Below are 19,580 nucleotides of genomic sequence, written 5' to 3' on the forward strand. Positions count from 1 at the left end.
TGCACCACACAGGCAGCCAGATCATGGTCTGAGCTCAGGGCATAAACAGAAGCACTCTCAGTGTCTGTTTAATACTCCCAACCCTTCCTCATTTGCAGAGATCCTCAAAGGAAACACTTGTCTAACCGCAGCCTAAGCAGATTTCCCATGTAAGTGTATGATAACTGACTTGAGCTCGATGCTAAAAGCTAGTCTACACTTACCCAGAAACTGTCAATTAAATCACACAATTACTTTTATGGAGCAATGTACAATACAACTTGGCTTTTTTTAGTCTACTGCTACTATCTTCATTTACCCAAAGAAACAATGTACAGAATGGCTTCTCTACGGAAGAAGTTAATCAATGGTGTTGGAAGTACAGACAGCAGTTATTTACAGGGGAAAGTAAGCGTGACTAGGAAGACACGAGGGAGGCTTCTTTACTGCTGGAAACATCCTATTTCTTGGTTGGGTGGTGGTTATAGGGGTCGGCTGTACTGTACTGAGCTGTACTTTCACAGTTTATTATCTGTTCTGACTATATAATATCTCAAACTAAAACTTATCTTTTAACACAAACACATGCAAAGTTTGCTCTAAAAGTTATTTTGAGGGGTTGGGAGACAGCTAGCTCAGCTGGATGCCCGGTATTCACAGAAAAGCTAGGAATGGTGGTATACATGTACAACCCTAGTGTTGGGGAGGCAGACAGTCAGACCCCTGCAAGTGCATTGGCAAGACAGTCTGGCCAAATAGATAAACTTCAGGTTCGATGAGACCCTGTCTCAAAAAGTGTGGAGAACAAAGACAGAGGAAGACACTCAATAGTGATCAATAGGGGGCTGGAGAGATGGCCCAGAGGTTAAGAGCACTGGCTGCTCTTCCAGAGGTCCTGAGTTCAATTCCCAGCACCCACATGGTAGCTCATAATCATCTGTAATAAGATCTGGCGCCCTCTTCTGGCGTGCGGGCATACATCGAGGCAGAATGCTGTATACATAATAAATAAATAAATAAATAAATAAATAAATAAATCTTTAAAAAAAATCGTGACCAATAGTGACCTCTGGCCTTTACAGATACCCCTCCACACACACATGCATTGCACCTACCTACACACATGAACACATCCATATGAACATGTATGTACCAACACACATACATACACAGTTAATACAGAAAATTTAAACATATAATAAATAGAGTAGAACACAAACTAAGTTTTACTGTCATTCTAGTTAAGTAAATTGTTCTTAAAATTGAGTTTATTATTTGATGTGGGATTTCATTGGTCAATAAAGAAACTGCCTTGGCCCATCTGATAGGGCAGAATTTAGATAGGCAGAGTAAACAGAACAGAATGCTGGGAGGAAGAGGAAGTGAACTCAGATGCAGGGCAGCTCCTCTCAGAGCCAGATGCAATGCAGCCAGCCGCCAGATCAGACATGCTGAATCTTTCCTGGTAAGCTCACCTAGTGGTGCTACGCAGATTATTAGAAATGGGCTAAATTAATACATGAGAATTAGCCTAGAAGAGGCTAGATATAATGGGCCAGGCAGTGTGTAGAAGAATACAGTTTGTGTGTTGTTATTTCGGGACATAAGCTAGCCAGGCGGCCGGGAGCTGGGTGGCAGGAACGCAGCCCACAGCTCCCACAACAGAATGGCGCCCACGTGGATAACTGTATCTACAGAAAGCCTGAGAAAGCTTGGGAAAGAATAGAGTAAAGCATGTTTTCTTGGTAGCAGCAATTTCTCGGGTCTGCTCTGCTTGCTAGAGGCAAGCAAGCACTCTCAGCTAAGAGAGGCTTCCTGATTCAGCTTTAGCTGCAAAACCCTGCAGCTAATTAAGAGGTCCTGCCACGAAACACTTAAATGGTATTGATAAAAGCTGACTGCATGCTTGTTTGTTTTCAGCCGTAGCAGGAAAAAAGTTGTGCTGTTTTAAAATGCTGGCTTTCTGGGCTGTCCTGCCAGGGCAAACTCTGACTCTTTCATGCAGGCGGTTCATGTGGTTTGCAAGCACATGCTGCTGAAGCTTGCTTGCTGGAGGGACCTTGAAACGCCACAGAGTTGTGGCAATAAAAATGGCTACAGCAGTACCTCTGCCATGAGGCTGGAAAGCTAAGGAATGGTCTGGATCTAGCTGGCAAAGTCACGGCTTTAATCCTACCCATATTGCTCAGTAATTTAAAGGCTCGTGTGGTCAGAAAGAGAGATATACAGTAAAGAGAGATTCAAAGACAAAGAAAACCTTTAAATGATTTACAGTATGTTAAAAATATATGCAGGCTAAAAGTTAAAGTTCTTAAAAGTAAAAAAAAAGGAAGAAAGAGAGTAGTTGGGTGTAGTGGTACACACCTTTAATCCCAACACTTTGGAGGCAGAGGGAGATTTACCTCTGTGACTTCAAGGTGTGGTAGCACACGCCTTTAATCTCAATGCCTGGGAGGCAGAGATAGAAGGATCTCTGAGAGTTCAAGGACAGCCTGGTCTACAGTGTTATTCCAGGTCAAAGATATACAGAGAACCTGTCTCAAAATGCAAAAAGTTAAAAGTAAAAATAAACGAAATCGAGGTTAAAACAAAGCTGCACAAAGATGGAAAATACACAGAGAATCTTGATACTTTATGCTATTATGCTCTCTTTGAATTGTTTGAATGCTGAGGAAGGAGCAACAGCTGCTAACAGATATTTGTTTATAAATGCTGCTGAACTAACCCAACATAGATATTTTGAAAATACCTTGACTTTAAAATTTGGATCTAAGGACATGATGCTTTGGAAAGGAGTTTCTTTTGTTTTCACAGAGGATGAGACCTGTGTATTACTTCTATCACAATATGGTATGATAGACCACGCCCTCCCGAAAGGTTGCTGTGAACACCCTCAAAAAATTACTTTGCTCAACTGCTGACTGAGATGAACCTAGCAGACAGGTTATCCCATAAAAGACCTCAATAACAGCGCCCCCATTAAACAGGAAGCAGTTTGGAGAGAAATAACTGTGCCCATATTCCCAAATATTGTTTATAAATGTTCTTTTACATTTAAAGGGGGATATGATATAGATATGGATAATTTACATTGGTATAAGTTTTGCTTTGTTGATATAAATTTAAGGCAATTTTGTTATGTGTATATATATATATGTATATATATTTCTGATATTGATTAGGGTATTGTGATTGTGTAGTTCATGTAAAAATGCAATGTATATAGGTTGTTAATAATCATCTATAATAGTCAAGTTTGTAGTCATGTTAGTTAAGATTTTCTAGATATGCATAGATATATTTTAGATAGGCATTCTTCATATCTTTCAAAGATTATAGAATATGGCATTTTAAATGTTTTAATAACTTAGGGTTTTTCATGGCAATGAGACACATCTGCTCCTGGCAGCACCAAGCTACTTCAAGAGGAAGATGGACATCGAAGAGGCATCTTATGGAGTTTGATAGCCATTTGGGCAAGAAACTGCTCTTGCCTGGACTATTGCATAAACTGGACACAGAGAACCCTCAGAGAGAGGACTGCTGAACTTGCCAAAAGGTGAGATGATCTTTCGGGGTTCCTGATTCATAAAAGAATCTGCGAGAAATTCTGCAGGACACAGCAGATAGTGACTGAACTGCCTTTGAAATTTCCTGCTTCATGGAAATGTCTCTGGATACTATGGGCCTGTAGGCTGAAGACGGATGCCCCAACGGTACAGAGGAACTTTGGGTGACTGTCCAGGAAGCGAGATGTCTCTGTCATTTCTAGAGTTTTGAAAGTTGCTTATTTCTTGTTTGCTTAGGTAATTTTGTATCTTTCTCGAGTCTTTGATGGAGTTGAAGAATATATAGTTAGTTATAGTTTTCCTTAGTTATGATAAAGATAAAATAGATATAAATATTGTAATTTTTACTTGATAACTATTTTGTTATGTGTAATTTTGCTATGTTAAAGTTAAAGCCTTCCTTTTTTAACAGAAAAAGGGGAAATGATGTGGGATGTCATTGGTCAATAAAGAAACTGCCTTGGCCCATCTGATAGGGCAGAATTTAGATAGGCAGAGTAAACAGAACAGAATGCTGGGAGGAAGAGGAAGTGAACTCAAATGAAGGGCAGCTCCTCTCAGAGCCAGATGCGATGCAGCCAGCCGCCAGGTCAGACATGCTGAATCTTTCCTGGTAAGCGCACCTAGTGGTGCTTTGCAGATTATTAGAAATGGGCTAAATTAATACATGAGAATTAGCCTAGAAGAGGCTAGATATAATGGGCCAGGCAGTGTTTAAAAGGATACAGTTTGTGTGTTGTTATTTCGGGGCATAAGCTAGCCAGGCGGCCGGGAGCTGGGTGGCAGGAACGCAGCCTGCAGCTCCCACAATTATTAGTCATAACATTAAGGAGGACAGATGCATATAAAAAATGAAACTCATACAATGTATACATATGAACACTTCAACATCTTCTGTACCATTCATTCACTATCGTTCAGCTCCCACTTCACTATATACAATGCAGATGATTTCATAAACTTTTTTGTTTGACTTTTTGAGACAAGGTTTCACTATGTAGCCCTGGTGGCCTTGTGCCTCTGCCTCTTGAGAACTGGGATTACAGGTGTGCACCCACACTCCTGGTCTTTAATATTAGAAAGCACAAGGCATCAGGTGAAGATTATGCATATAAGAGAGTTTTTTAATTTAGAAACAAAAATGTCTACTAAAAACTTAGATACATATTTGTGTTAATATTTTACAAGTGTTCCCTCTAGTGGATAAAAAGTATTATTGCCATTTCTTCTAAAGTTTAAAGAACTATCTAGAATATGGTTTCCCAAAAGCAGCAAATTTCTCATAATAAAAAAGCAAAGAATTAAACAAAGAAAATTTCATGAACATTTATGTTACCCTGTATATACCCAAAATGCAAGGAGTTTGTCATATAATTAATGGCTTAAGAGACTGCCTATATTTTTTGGATTTTTCGAGACAGGGTTTCTCTGAAGTTTTTGGTGCCTGTCCTGGAACTAGCTCTTGTAGACCAGGCTGGCCTCAAACTCACAGAGATCCGCCTGCCTCTGCCTCCCGAGTGCTGGGATTAAAGGCGTGCACTACCACCGCCCGGCTTCAAAGGAAAGTCTATCTGCTTCAGATAAATGCTAACTGTAGACCATCAGAATACCAGGTATGATAACTCTGGGCACTGGTCCCAGGCAGAGCATGCGCATACAACCTATGTGCACCCTCCAGCACGTGTTAATTTATCTGTAGACTGCTTACAACAATAGTGCAATGCAAGTAGGTGTTATATTGTTTCTTAGGAATAACTACAAGATTTAAAGCTCAAGAATGTTCAGAATATGCATGACTCTTTTTTTCTTGCATGTTTTTGATTGACAGTTGGCTGAATCCTTAGACACACGAGGCTCAAAGCCGGGTTCATTGTTCATCATCATGAAAGAAAAGAAATCCATCTTTGATTATTTTGTATTTCAATTTCTCTTAACTATAATAACCCTTAAAATAAAAAATATTATTCACGTGGATCTCTAGGAGTTCGAGGCCAACCTGGTCTACAAGAGCTAGGTCCAGAGCAGGCTCCAAAGCTACAGAGAAACCTTATTTCAAAAAACAAAACAAAGCAAAAAAAATATTGTTCACATACTGTAAGTCTTAATGTTTGCTACTGTGAGGCTAATGAGAAACAGGAGCACATAGCATCTCGTTTTAAGTTGACTTCTTTAGTATTAATATTAAACCAGTCACAAAAATCAAGTGTGATTTGGTCTTAAGCTTCCACAACAAGAACCACTGTACACCAGTAATACTAAAATTCATCTTGGTGTCATGTATACCCATAGTCTTAAATAAATGTTCTTAAGGTAATAAATAATGTGCTAAATCAAAATGGACTATGTAGGAGAACATGCTGATTTACACCACAGTCTACAGGACTGGAGGGTGCAGCCTGGAAAGCCACATGTTAACATAAATATGCTGGCAGCTTTTTACTCACTCTGGAACGTGCATCCCAGAAAGCACAGTTCGTGTGCTGTCTTAGGAAGACTATACAGAATTGAAATCTGATTAAAATCTCTTGGGGCAATGCTATGGTTATTTCTATTTTCTTCCTAATGTGGGAAGCTTACAAGATAATTGAAAGACACCATGACCCAGAGAAAGGCAACCCAGAGGAGGCTGAGCAGGGACAGAACAAGGGGAGTGGCTAATAGTTGTGAAGTCACATCTTGCCTAAACTACTGTAAGCCCAGGTTTTCTCACCTGCAAAATGGAGATACTAATTGTAGGGCGGTGGTAAAGATCAAAGCAGACAGCTCATTCCAAGCATTTTGCTTGGTATTTCAATTTTATGATAGTGCAAGCAGGCTGTGCTACAGGCTATTATATTTCACAATGTAGCATTTAATTACAATAACCCGAGAAACGAGCAGTACCTCTCTCGCAATTTTTTCAGCTCCACATCTCTTTCACCAATCAGTTCTGAGATGCTAACAAAGTAATTATGTTCCAGATTCAGGAGCGTTTCTGAGGCTGGGGAATGGATCAGGTCATGGTACACATCTGCAAAGTCTTCATCCCAGTTAGGCTCCTCAGGCCTCGCATGCTCTAAGGTGGTCTGTGAAATAACACACACATTCAGTCACACCAGGGCATCACTGCTTAACATGCTACTAGAGAAGAATGGATTTCATGACTGTGGTTTTGCAACCAGACAGGGACATGGAGAGCCGCATTTACACACATGTAGATGTTACTGTAGGATTGTCTGAATACAAAAAAGAATAGAGAGATGGAATCTAGGGGGATGAATGAGATTTTCTGTGGGCCCATATTTCAATTTGGCACAGAAGCCATTAGCCCGGTCGAGCTGGTCATATAGCTCTGCAGACAAGCTGTCTCTGTCTTAACAAAAGCCAGGATGTGCTGCTCCTAGTTTCTTTTGTTAGAATGTAGATTACCTGAGAAGAGATGTTGACCGAAGCTGATGACTTAATAGTTTAGAGGTTTGGTGCTTCCCTTCCTTTGTAATTTGGAGGATGTCTTATAGAGATGCTAATTCATGGCCTACCTGACTGCTAGATGCAGACATGACTTAAGCCCAGGCACCTGGTTGCCTAGGACACAGCCTAATGTGTTTTCCCCCCACTCGATTCAGGGTGGTTTATAAGATGTTTGGAGAATAAAGAGTAACTCTGGCTTTTTCCAGGATGACCATGTAATCTGTGTCAGTTTTATTCCTCGCGACTCCGTTCCAGCCGGGTTAGGGAATCTGTGTTGGACCCACATGGGCTCTGACAATTTTCCTACAGAGCAAGGGACGAAAGTGCCCACAATGGTAAAGAAAGTCAGTATGCCATGACTCCATTTCCACACACAATGCACATGTGTGTCTGCACAAAGGGATGAGCAAGAAAACTAATGGTAGCTATGCCAGGACAGAGGAACTTCTCACAACTACTAACTTAAGCTGTATTTGAATGTATTATAAATGTCTTAAGTTTACTAAGGCTGTGATGAAACACCAAGAACTAAGCAACTTGGGCAGGAAAGGGTTTATTTCACTTACAGTTTCATAAAACAGTTCATTATCAAAAGAACTGAGGGCAGAAACCTGGAGGCAGGGGCTGATGCAGAGGTCATGGGGGGGGGGTGCTGCTTACTGGCCTGCTCTTCATGGCTTGCTTGCTCAGCCTGCTTTCTTATAGACCACAAGGCCAGGAAAGGCACCACTCACAAGGGGCTGGATTCTCCCCCCAAAGAAAATGCCTTGTCTATAGCCAGATCTTATGGAGGCCTTTTCTTAATTGAGGTTCCCTCTTCTCAGATGACTTTAGCTTATAAAGCAAGTGAACATAAAACTATCCAGCACAATAAATATAACTTGTGTAAATTAATCTATAATCAGAAGAAAACATACTCTAAAAAGATTCATTGGTTAGTAAATAAAATAATAATGTGTGTGACATCTTGGTCTTTATGAAATAGGCCATATTAGTTGCAACCCTACAGAGAAACAATGACAAAGACAAAGGAGAAAACAGGAGCACCCAGACCTGAGAATGACATGAGCTTGGATGGCTTGCTTAGGCTATCAGATGAGATTCAAGGCATCAGCTCAACTTGAACTTCAAAAAGAGTAATGTAAACATGCAAACGTTGTAAAGGAATGTAAATATGCTCCAATAAATATGTAGGATAAAGTTGCTTCATGTTTCCAAAGGTACGATTACAAACATATTTTATTAAAAAAATTCATTTCATTAAAAAAAATGGTGTTGGGACTGAGAAATAGTTCATCGGGTAAAGGTTCTTGTCACCAAGCATAACCATCTGGGTTCAATCTCTGGGACCTGCATGGTGGAAGGAGAGAACCATTTCCCCTAAATTGTTCTCTGACTTCCACAAGTGCTTGATGGCACAAGCAACACACACACACACACACACACACACACACAAATACTCTGCCGTAGGACTCATATTGCCAATAGCATGTAAACACAGAAACAACAACATATAATGTGTATTACTGGTTTGCAAAAAAAAAAAAATGGGTTCTACACTTTGTTTATATGACTTCAGCAATTAAAACATCCTCCTAAAGTCTGAAATATTTTTGAAATATATACTGTGACCTCTGTCTTACCTCAGCGTAAGCTTTGGCCCATGCACTTGCCAGCTGGTGCAGATCCACTTCACCTGATTTAACAGCATCCAAGGATGCTTCAGCCTCTCTGTCATGGTCTCTAAGGGATTCTTCTTCTACAAATCGGCTCAGAGCTTCTTTTAAGTCTGTTCAAGGGATAACAAATGCCATCTTCAGCAAGATGTACACAGTAGGGGACATACATCCAAATGAACTGAGTTTGGTCCCTAGGCCCATATGATGGATGCAGAGAGCTGACTCTCCTGAAAGCTGTCTTTTGACTGCCACACACGTGCCATGATATGAGCACGCGCGCGCACACACACACACACACACAGATGCATATAAACAAAATGAATAAATGTAGACAGAAGTTTCTGTCCTACCCAGTCCCAGTTTATAATTAATATAAACCTCTGTGTGTTTCTTTGGTTCCTGCGGGACCAGGCAGGACAGAAACTTCTGTCTACCAATAAATATGTAATTTTTTAAAAACTTGAAAAGCCATAATTCATATTTCTTCCAACCTTAAAAGTTCCCAGTGATACCTTTTGTCTAGGATGGGACAACCTTCTGAGAACTACCCTTTCTGTGTCCTGGTTGATAGTTTATATGATGACAGTGATAGAATGCTTCTAGCTTCCCTTAGCTGTTTACCAGTCTAGGTGACCCTGGGACAACGGGGCCTAAAAATGGGGCAGATTAAAGTCTCATGCAATAGTCAACTTATTCAGAGCATCAGACAATTTATACGCCGAGGATTAAGAAGAGTCGCCTGAGTAAAGTGTACCATCACAAGACAAGTCACATGTAACAAAAACGTGCTTGCTAAAAGATGTATATGATATCAACAGCCGAAGTAAACTCACTCCTATCTGCCACACCTGGGAGGAGCACAAAACACAATCCAGGAACAGTTCTGTGTTTTGAAGAAACTGGGGTCACACGATTGTTGTTTCCTTGGCGTTTTCTCACAAGGTCTCAGAATTCTCCACACAGCTTCATTCACGAGTCACGTTTTTTTGTTTGTTTGTTTGTTTGTTTTTTTGGTTTTTTTGAGACAGGGTTTCTCTGTGGTTTTGGAGCCTGTCCTGGAACTAGCTCTTGTAGACCAGGCTGGTCTCGAACTCACAGAGATCCGCCTGCCTCTGCCTCCCAAGTGCTGGGATTAAAGGCGTGCGCCACCACCGCCCGGCACAAATCACGTTTTAACAATAATCCAAGCACCCAACGACCCCATTTGAGGACCCAATAGTCCTCTGTTTGAAAGTTTCCCAGTTGTGAAAAAGGTCATGGCCCTTTCAAAATAACTTCAGACAGAAAACTATGTAAGCCAGACAGACAAAGGTTGTTCAGCAGCAGGTGCCCTTCTGTCCCTTAGTGCCTCAAAACCATGAGCAAAGGAAAAGAGAGACTAAGTTTAGAACCAAAGCTCCACCATGCAAGTGATGCTGAGACATCTGGCAAACCTCCACAACCAAACTCAGAGGTTAAGCACTGTAGCTAATTTTTATTATGCCAACTAATTCAGATACTAAATTACTTCATAAACAACTACAGTACAAACAAAAGTTCCAAAAGTGCTGGCAAACAGTTTTTCTTCTTGAAGCTTAACTCATATATTCTGTTGTGTGTTCTACACAGGGCTTCTTAAACTTTTTCACTCATAACTCACTACTCACCACAGTAAGTTTTACATGACTCACATATTTAGATTCTGGTTGGATTTGCTAACTTGACATATCAGTCATCCAAGAGAGACCCTCAAATGAGAAAATGTCTCCATAAGATCAGATGTAGATTGGCCTGTGAAGCATTTTCTTGTTTAATGACTGATGTGGGAGGCCTAGCCCACTATGCACAGTATCACCCCTGGGCTGGTGGTCCTGGGTACTGTAAGAAAGCAGGCTGTGCAAGCCATGGAGAACAAGCCAGCAAGCAGTGTTCCTCCATGACCTCAGCTTTACTTCCTCACTCCAGGCTCTTGCCTTGAATTCCTGCCCTGACTTCCCTGATGATGGACGATGGCTACTGTAGCCCTTTGGTCATGATCTTTACCACAGCAGTATAGACCTAACTAAGACAATAGGTATACAAATCAAACATTTACTGTTTAAAACCATAAAGAAATTTGTTACCGTGGTGTATATAAATCCACTTTTCACTGCAGATTAAAGGCTGGGGAAATAACTCAGTGAATAAAGTGCTTGCCATGTAAGTATGATTTCAATCTCAAGGGCGTATGGAAAATGTTGGGCACAGCAGTGTGAGCCTATAATTCCTGTGCTGGGGAGGAGAGACTGGAGGGCTGGATCCCTGGGGCTCACTAACCAGCAAATATTGCTGAATTGGTGAGTCCAAGGCCAGTGAAAGACCCTTCATCAAAAAAAAAAAAAATGAAAAGGTAGACAACAATAGAGGAAGACCTGACACTCACTGTCCACCTCAACATACACCCACACATACCCACACACACCTCACACACATACAGCCACACATATTTCCACATCCACCTCACACACCTATACCCCACATCCAATCACCCCATACACATACACACACCCCTACACAACCCTACACACCCATACCCTACACCCAACAACCCCCCACATCCCCCAGACATACACACTCCCACACACATACACACCAACACACACACACTACACCCCCCCACACATATACCCCCCACATACATACCCCCATACATACACATACCCCATACACATACACACACCCCCACACATACACACACCCCATATACATACACACCCCACACATACACACACCCCATATACATACACACACCCCACACACATACACATACTCCATACATACACATACACACACCCCACACACATATACACCCCCCATACACACACACCACACATATACACACCTCATATACATACACACACCCCATACATACACACACCCCATACATGAACACACACCCCACACACGTACACACACCCTATACATACACCCCCCATACATACACATATCCACTCCTACCCCTATACATACACACATCCCACATGCATACACACACCCCATACACATACACACCTCATACACATACACACATTCCCCCACACATACACACACCCCATGACACATATATACACACCCCACATACATACACACAAAGAGTAAAACAAAGGTGTGTACTAATGAAATGGACGGACTTGTTCATTTTTACACAAACAATTAAATCTTGACTGAAGAGTTAAACTACAGGATTTAGAATATCTTTAATATTTTTTATCTTGATTTCAGACTTGTCAATAACAAGAAGGCTGTTTTTCATGAACATGTAGTATAAAATGGCAAACACATGTTTAAGGGCATTTCAGAAACTGCAATTCTGTCTGAATTTCATATCAAAATTTATTAAACTAATTTTTATAAAACTAAAGTCAGCAACTAAAGCAGCAATTTTGAAAATTAAATATTCGGGAGCCAAAGAGATGTCTCAGCAGGTAAAGAAGCTTTAGATCCCAGAACCCACATGGTGGAACAAAAGAACCAACTCTGCAAACAGTCTATCTTCACAGACTTTGGGGCACACATTGCTCTGCATCCACAAAAAATAATAAATAAATATAATAAAATTGTTTCAAAACTCAAACATTCTAGCTAGACAGTGGTGGTGCAAGCCTTTAATCTCAGCACTCTGGAGGCAGAGGCAGGTGGATCTCTTTGAGTTCGACGCCAGCCTGGTCTACAAAGCGAATTCTGGGACAGCCAGGACTGTTACAGAGAAACCCTGTCTCAAAAAACCAAAATAAAACAAAACAAAAATCCCTCAAAGATCCCAGCACAATACAATCTAAAGACATAATAACTTAAAGCTTCGGTGTTAGGAATAAAGAGAGGAGAATCCTAAACTCTTAGCTTTTCACAATTAAACCATTATTTATACAAGAACAGAAAACTGTACATACAGCAAACACACTGCAGTTCCTAACAGCAGTCTCAGCTTGGAGCCAGGATGCTGTGGGCAGCACTCACTGGAGATGCAGACCGCAGTGGCATCAGCAGCACAGTGTGCATGCTGTATGCACCATGAGTGCATACATCTGATTTTGAATGAATTTTCAGTCCCTTGTGTTTGAGAACCTCCTCCTGTTGCCATATTTTTTAGGATCCTAACATTCAGTTGTGCAATCCCACAGGTCCCATGCCAAGTTCAAGAACCTGTGATCTAGTGAGAAACTTCCAATGACAGCGACTAAGGAGCACAGAAGACCAGGCTCACCGCTCTCTATGAAGCAGGGCAGATTGTGCAGCAGCATCAGACGTCCGTGCAAATGGCTGGCATTCTCGTCCACGGGAAACCTGAGGGGCACTCTCAGTTCGAAGCGCTCATTTCCCACCTTGAATTTGTACACGAATTCTCTTTCCTTGTTGTCGAATCTTTCTCGGTTTTTCTTCATATTCTTCAGCGAGATTTCTATAGAACGAACAAAACAAAGTCATGAGCCAACGTCCATAGGAAACAAGTTTCACTATTGCTGCCATACTCTAAGACACAGCCCAGCAGGACGCAGACACTGTGCCCATGCGATTATGAACCAACTATTCCAATTTCTACTTAACTTCCATTTCATTTTAGACACGCTCTCCCTGTGCAGCCCAGGATAGCTTAGGACTCACTATGTAGCCCAGGCTAACTTCAAACATTTAATCTTCCTGCCTCAGTGGCCCCCAACCCCCAAGTGCTGAGATTATAGGTGTGCACCACCACAAGCAGACTATTCTAGTTATTCTTGTTATTCCTGCACACTGATTCTTCGTGACAAAAATAAAATGCTTCTTCTTCCTCTTTTAAAATGAAAAGTTATTTTAAAGTTATTTTCAGGGCACCGATATGCTAGGCAGGAATAAAAAAATACTTAATCCAAGGGAAGGCACGGAGATGGGAGCAAGAGGATCCTTAGGAAGAGACACGGGGAGCCGGGCGGTGGTGGCGCACGCCTTTAATCCCAGCACTCGGGAGGCAGAGGCAGGCGGATCTCTGTGAGTTCGAAACCAGCCTGGTCTACAAGAGCTAGTTCCAGGACAGGCTCCAAAACCACAGAGAAACCCTGTCTCGAAAAACCAAAAAAAAAAAAAAAGGAAGAGACACGGGGTGGGGGTGCAGGTGTGGAGCTTATGGAACTGGCAAAGGAGCCAAACACAACAGCGACCCGGTAGAATCTTGAAGATGTTAGGTATGGTGGTTGTGAAGTGCGACAGGACAAGGGGGAAGAGAACACAGGAAAATTCACCAGGTAGGAAGCACACATACAGGAAAACAGACCATACACTGTGCCAGCCACAAGGCAGGCTGGACACTATTCAGAGGAAACGTAGTAAAGAGAATAAGAATAAACATCCCTTAAAGATGTACTCATCAGCCTCCCAGCTATGCTTCCTATTGCTAGGTAAGCAGTTCTAACACTGTTCTCTATCTAAATCATGTACACTTGCTTTTTTTTTTTAAAGTGTGTGTGTGTGTGTGTGTGTGTGTGTGTGAGAGAGAGAGAGAGAGAGAGAGAGAGAGAGAGAGAGAGAGAGAGAGAGAGAGTGTGTCCTGGAAGATATGATGCAGGCTGCTGTGCAGAAATGTTATTAATGGTCTTATCCAGCTGTGGACTATATTAACCTGCCAGGTGAGATGTGCCCACCTGTCGTGAGAGTACCCAATTTGCTCTGACTGGATTTGAGGTTGGCTCCATGGGAGCAAATCCAAGTCTGGTTCTGTAATCCTGGTCAAAAGCCCACAGTTCATAGGCCCTAGAAGGAACCTAAATACCATTGTTCAGTAAAACTGACTGTGGCAAACCACCGTCTAAATACTGATAACCATAGGTAATGCTACTCTCAGCCCTAAACAGAGAAGGGTCTCTTTCCAGTGAACAGTAGTGAATGCAGAGACTCACGGTGCTGAGAAGTGATGGATGAGCGCTCAGCCCCAAACAAGACATTTATAGCACCCGTTCTGAAGGCTCAAGGAAAACTCTAGCAGAGGGAGTGGAAAAATAGAAGAGTCAGAAGGTAGAGGGAGAAACGACAAAGAGCCAATGTCTGGGCAAGACCCTGCCATTGCGGTGATAAACTCACTGCGGCTTCAGATGCCTGCCCTGGGTCTGCATAAGAACAGGCCCCTCAGCAGCTAAGGGAGGACTCAGAGGGGCCCCGCGCCTTACTAAGGACGGATTCGGGGAACGGGGAGACATCCTCTTCAGTTGTGTCCACTAGTGCGCCCACCCGGTTCCAACGAGTAGTTGCATCCCAATGCTCACACAGCCGGTCTGGTTAAGTTAACGGGGTCACAAAACCAAACCAAAAATTCCATGAATCTGGAAAGTGCACCGGTATGGATGTGGTGGTTAAAAGGGATGGGGAAGTTAGTAGGGATGGGAGGTGGGTATGGGAAGGTGAGGGAAAGAACAGAACACAAACAATAAAAAGACATATCTTCATGTTATTAATTTGCCTGTGAGAGTCCATTGCTCACTGGATAAATTAATCTTAACCCAGTTTCCATCTCCGGATCCTTCTCTGGGTGTGCCTACACCCTGCCATACCAGTATGCAACCTAAAAAGTTAGTTTTCCGCACAGACTAAACTGTCAACGCCAAGCTGCACTCCCGCACTTTAAATAGTCGCCAGCAAACCTCCTCGGTTTCCTTAAGCCTGCAATTTCACTGGGACCTCCACGGCGAAGGGACTTCTTCGCGGTTGGCATGGGCTCACCCCTTTCTTCAGAAGTCAGAGCGCACTTGGAGCTGTCAACGACGAACTGCCCAATAAATCAGCTGACTTCTTGCTTGTTTTTACAGCCAGAGGATTCTCTTCGGCAGATTCGCTATCCTCTTCTCCCCTTTTCTCAAACCCCAAGGAAAACTACGACACAAGAGCCCCTTTATTCTATTCCTCCTTAGTCGTTATAAAAGTTGGAAGAGTGTTACTACTTTTATACTCTACTTTAGAGTCGGTACCAAATCGCCGCGGTGACGAAAGTGCAGTGGCGAAACCAACCCTGGGTCCGGGCCGACGGGATCCGGAAAGGCGGGCACAGGAAAAGGTGTGTGAGCGCAGGCGCGCTCTTCTCAACACGCAGGCGCCGCCTCGGGCAGGCGAGCGCTGATTGGCGGACTGGAGCCGCGGGGGTGGGGCGCGATGTCTGGTTTTGGGCGGGAATTGAAACCGCCAGCGCCGCTCTCCTGCGCCCGAACGCTGCAGCTCTAGGGTGAGGAAGAGCACCATGGTGCGCCCTAGCAGGTGAGTAGTTGGTGACGTCCCTCGGGGCGGGAGTCGCTGGCGGCCAGTGTCACCCAGGGCTGAAGGAGACGACCGGGTCGGCTGGAGGGCAGCGGGTGGACGGGATGCCAGTTTCTGGGGCGAGCCTCCCGCTGCTCGCAGAGGCCGGCCTCGACCCCGCTTCCCGCCCCTCGGCGTCGCTTTGCAGCTGTCGCCCGCTGGCCCGGCCTAGTCCAGAGAGACCTGGCCCCCAAACCCCCAAGCAGAAAGGCCCGTTTAACTAGACCTTCCAGCTCCCAAGTGTAGTAGTGGCTGTCACGTTGGCATCTACTCTCGGTGATCGCAGCTGGGGCGCCAGGCCGTCTATCCATTCCGTAGAATTACTGAGTCTAGCTGAGGCTATGGCCCAGTGGTGGAGTGATGAGAGGCCCTAGGTTCAGTCCCCAGTACTGCACAACCAAGCAAAAATAAACTGACTGGATTCACCTAGTCCTGCCCTGTGCTAAGTACTGGAGGTTACGCTTTAGTGGAAGATATGGCGGGGGCAGAAAAACCACCTCAGTGTAACAGTAGGAAGGGGGAAAGTCTTACGTTAAACAGTGAGACGGTCCCCTAGGGAAACGTGAGAGGAAATAGAAGTGAAGGCCCTGAGCTTGACCACGTTTGAGAGACACATTGAAGCTGTGGTAGGAAGGCCGATGGATCACCAGATTGTGATTTGGTGTGTGCGTGTGAAGCTGGAGCAGGTGTGTCTGGGTACTTCTGACAAGTGGGAATGGAGATAAGAATCCAGGTGGACTGTGCCTGAGCTGCATAGTGGATGACCTCTGTGTTAACTGAGACGGGGAAGCCTAATAATGTGGTTTAGAAGGTGGGACCAGATTTCCCGTGTCTTACATGGTGGAGTTGAAAGGGGTTGGCATGCAGATAGCGAAGAGATAAGGCTGTTGTTTGGGATAGTAGCAGTCAGTGTGGTCTGCAGGCCTCTAGGGTGCCCCAAATCCTCAGGCCTGTGAGATCGTGGCTATGGGATGTGTGTGTGTGTTGTATGTGACAGGGGTGGGAATGATGGTACAAATTCCATGTCTTGACTGTGGAGGTCAGTGGATGGCTGTGGAGTCATCTCTCTCCTTCCACCTTGTCACGGATTGCAGGAGTTGAAGTTAGGTCATCTGGATGGCACAGCCGAGCATCCCTAGCCCATCACTTTTGTTACACTCGCCTCTGTCCTTGGCACTGCCATGGTGATAGGACTGTTGGCACCGCAAATTGAGGCCCTGGCAGCACACTGTGATGGCTGTAGTTACCAGTTTCTATTGCCACATACGCAGATTCTTAAAAAGAGCATTTTTGGGCAGGAACGATGGCTCATTGGTTGAAAGAGTGCTCAGTTTGCTGCACCCGCTTCAGACAGCTCCAGGGGATCAGTGCCTCTTCCGGCCTTCACATACAATACATGCACACAGGCACACACATGTACACATAATTAAAACTCATTTTAAAAAGTAACGGTTTTCTGACAGGTAGTTTGTATTCCGTGAACCAATTAGAATGAACATGTGTTGTAACTCAACCTCAGTGTACTTACTTTTTAGGAGACTTTTGGTTTTATTTACTCATTTTCAATCCCAGCGTTTTTAAAGATACTGTCATATTTCATGCAGCTGTCAAATTCTTAAGCTCTGAAGAGTGGAAGAGTGGCGTGCACACCCTCCCTTTCATGTGTGTGAGGCTACAGGAAGGCACACCCAGTGCCTCTCCAAAGGAAACACTTCCAGATGTGAGGTCTGAGCAGGACAAGCCTCTCACAGAACTATTTTTGCTTGAAAGAGCAGGCAGCTGATAAATGACCTCATTGACCCGGGATAGACAACGGAAAAAAAAATTGGAGAGCTTTACATTTCTTTCCTTGAGGAGGGAAATTAACCTTTTCACATCGAATATTCTCTTCTTCTGCCTGCTTAGTTCCTACAAAGACGGTAGAGACGAACTATTTTAAAGTGTCCATCCCATTAAAAAAGCATTTGGTATTGTAGAGAGATTTCTCTTAAATACTCATTCTATTTTTAGGGGTGTGTGTGGTGGAGTATATGTACATGAGTGCAAATGCCTGAAGAAGCCAAAGGGTTTTTCTCCCCTAGAGCTGGAGTTCCAGGGGGTTGCGGGCTCCTGGCGTGGGTGCTGGGAACCAGATTCAGGCCCTCTGGAGGACCAGTACGTACTCTTAACCACCATGACTCATCTCTGAGAGATTTTTTTTTAAATGTGGTTAAAACTGAAGCAATACTTTATAATGTAAGCAAGGAACAACCACAAAGGGATTTATAATTTGCCCAATAGCCATTCGAATATAAGTCTTAGTTGAAAATTATTTGTATTCTCCTTATGTTGGGAGTTTCCTAAATTACTTATTTTCCATCATGTCTATTTGGTATGGCTTTGGCTTTTTAGCTAATAACAAGGTTCTTAGTGTTAAATGCAAATAATATTTTGAGTTGAGGTACTTTTAGGAGACTAAAAAGACATTTTCCTTTCCTCAAGACTATTAATAACTTTAAGGTAAAGGTATAATTATTAACGGGAATTTTCTGTCTTGATCATAGAAATAAAAAACCAGTCAATTACTCACAGTTTGAGGACTCTGGTGGTGACTCTGATGGTAAGTAGAGCTTTTTACTTTGCTTCACAGATTGAGAAATGTATTTCCTCAGAGTTTATTATTCATGGGTTAGATATAGAAAAACTAAAACCTGAGAGCTTAGACTTAAGCTTTGCTGTATTACGTTTGTTTCTGTTGTTAGAACTTTGATCAAAGTTTGAGAAACATTTCTTTAAATTACAATGTATTAGTAGTAGGATGCTTTTTCCTCTGTATGGTTGGTGTGCACGTGAACATGTGCACATGTGCTCACGCTGGGGACGAATCCTAGGGCCTCCCACATGCTGACTGATATTCTGCCACCGAACTATAATCTCATCCTAGAAGTAAGTCATATATTTCCCCAGACTAGCATAGTTTCCTTTAAGTCAGACACTTTAGTAATTTCTCTGTTCAGAAATAGCTCTTGCATTAAATGTGTCTGCAATTTGAGAAAAAATAATATAAAAGATAACTTTTAACTTTCTATTATTGTCAAAGGTGTGTGACCAGGTACTTATAGATTGCCAGTTGTGTTCATGAGACCAGGTGAAGTGGGATGTGCAGAAAGTTATATTTCTGTATGTGGAAATATGAAAGAAGTAAATGTTAACAAATTCTTTAAAAGAAGTATGTGATCCTGCAGGTACATTCATGTGCCATACATGGGTATTTTTGAGTATCCCTAGAAGAACCGCAAGAGTTTTGAGGATTTATCGGACTGAAAAGGCTGTGAGAATCAGCAGTGGGTTGGGAGAATCAGCAGATCATAGGTGGGCCGGCGGTGTCCGACAGATGTTAGCTGCTAATGCGGAGCCACTTCGCCTGGCCGAAGTGCTTCCTGTTTTCTTGGGCTTGGCTTTTTGCTAGAGATGAACCTTTGTAAACATCCTGGGCTACACTGTGTAGTTTAAAACCATTTCCTCCCACTTAGTGAGGTGACTCTTACAATTTCCTAATGGTTCTACAGCATTTTAGTTAATTGTTATAGCTGACACTTGTGAACTTTCTTAATTTATCTTTGTAGTTTTTAGTGAATTGGATTTTGATGAG

General features: G+C 42.9%; 2 protein-coding genes across 7 annotated transcripts in view; one reads left to right on the forward strand and one right to left on the reverse strand.

Annotated features, from left to right (window-relative positions):
* The window catches only part of C1H12orf4 (chromosome 1 C12orf4 homolog), a 41,310-nt gene extending 25,875 nt beyond the window's left edge, over positions 1–15,435 (reverse strand). The window contains exons 1-4 of one of the 2 annotated variants that reach the window (XM_057786245.1): positions 15,283–15,423; positions 12,900–13,094; positions 8,642–8,787; positions 6,432–6,613 (exon numbers count right to left, since the gene is read on the reverse strand). In XM_057786245.1, the coding sequence (XP_057642228.1) occupies positions 6,432–6,613; positions 8,642–8,787; positions 12,900–13,077 (506 nt within the window). In that variant the 5' untranslated portion in view covers positions 13,078–13,094; positions 15,283–15,423. Of the gene's footprint in view, positions 1–6,431; positions 6,614–8,641; positions 8,788–12,899; positions 13,095–15,282 lie in introns of both variants that reach the window. The other variant, XM_057786253.1, reaches the window with a different exon arrangement.
* Positions 15,436–15,776: 341 nt separating this feature from the next.
* Positions 15,777–19,580, forward strand: part of Rad51ap1 (RAD51 associated protein 1) — a 31,177-nt gene continuing 27,373 nt past the window's right edge. For all 5 annotated transcript variants that reach the window (XR_009058008.1, XR_009058009.1, XM_057785041.1 and 2 more), the window contains exons 1-2: positions 15,777–15,910; positions 18,493–18,548. Coding sequence is in view for 3 of the 5 variants with exons in the window: in XM_057785041.1 (XP_057641024.1) it covers positions 15,894–15,910; positions 18,493–18,548 (73 nt within the window). In the remaining 2 variants the exon portion in view is untranslated. The remainder of the gene's footprint in view (positions 15,911–18,492; positions 18,549–19,580) is intronic.

This window comes from Chionomys nivalis, chromosome 1 (assembly GCF_950005125.1).
Source record: "Chionomys nivalis chromosome 1, mChiNiv1.1, whole genome shotgun sequence".
Taxonomy (NCBI): Eukaryota; Metazoa; Chordata; class Mammalia; order Rodentia; family Cricetidae; genus Chionomys; species Chionomys nivalis.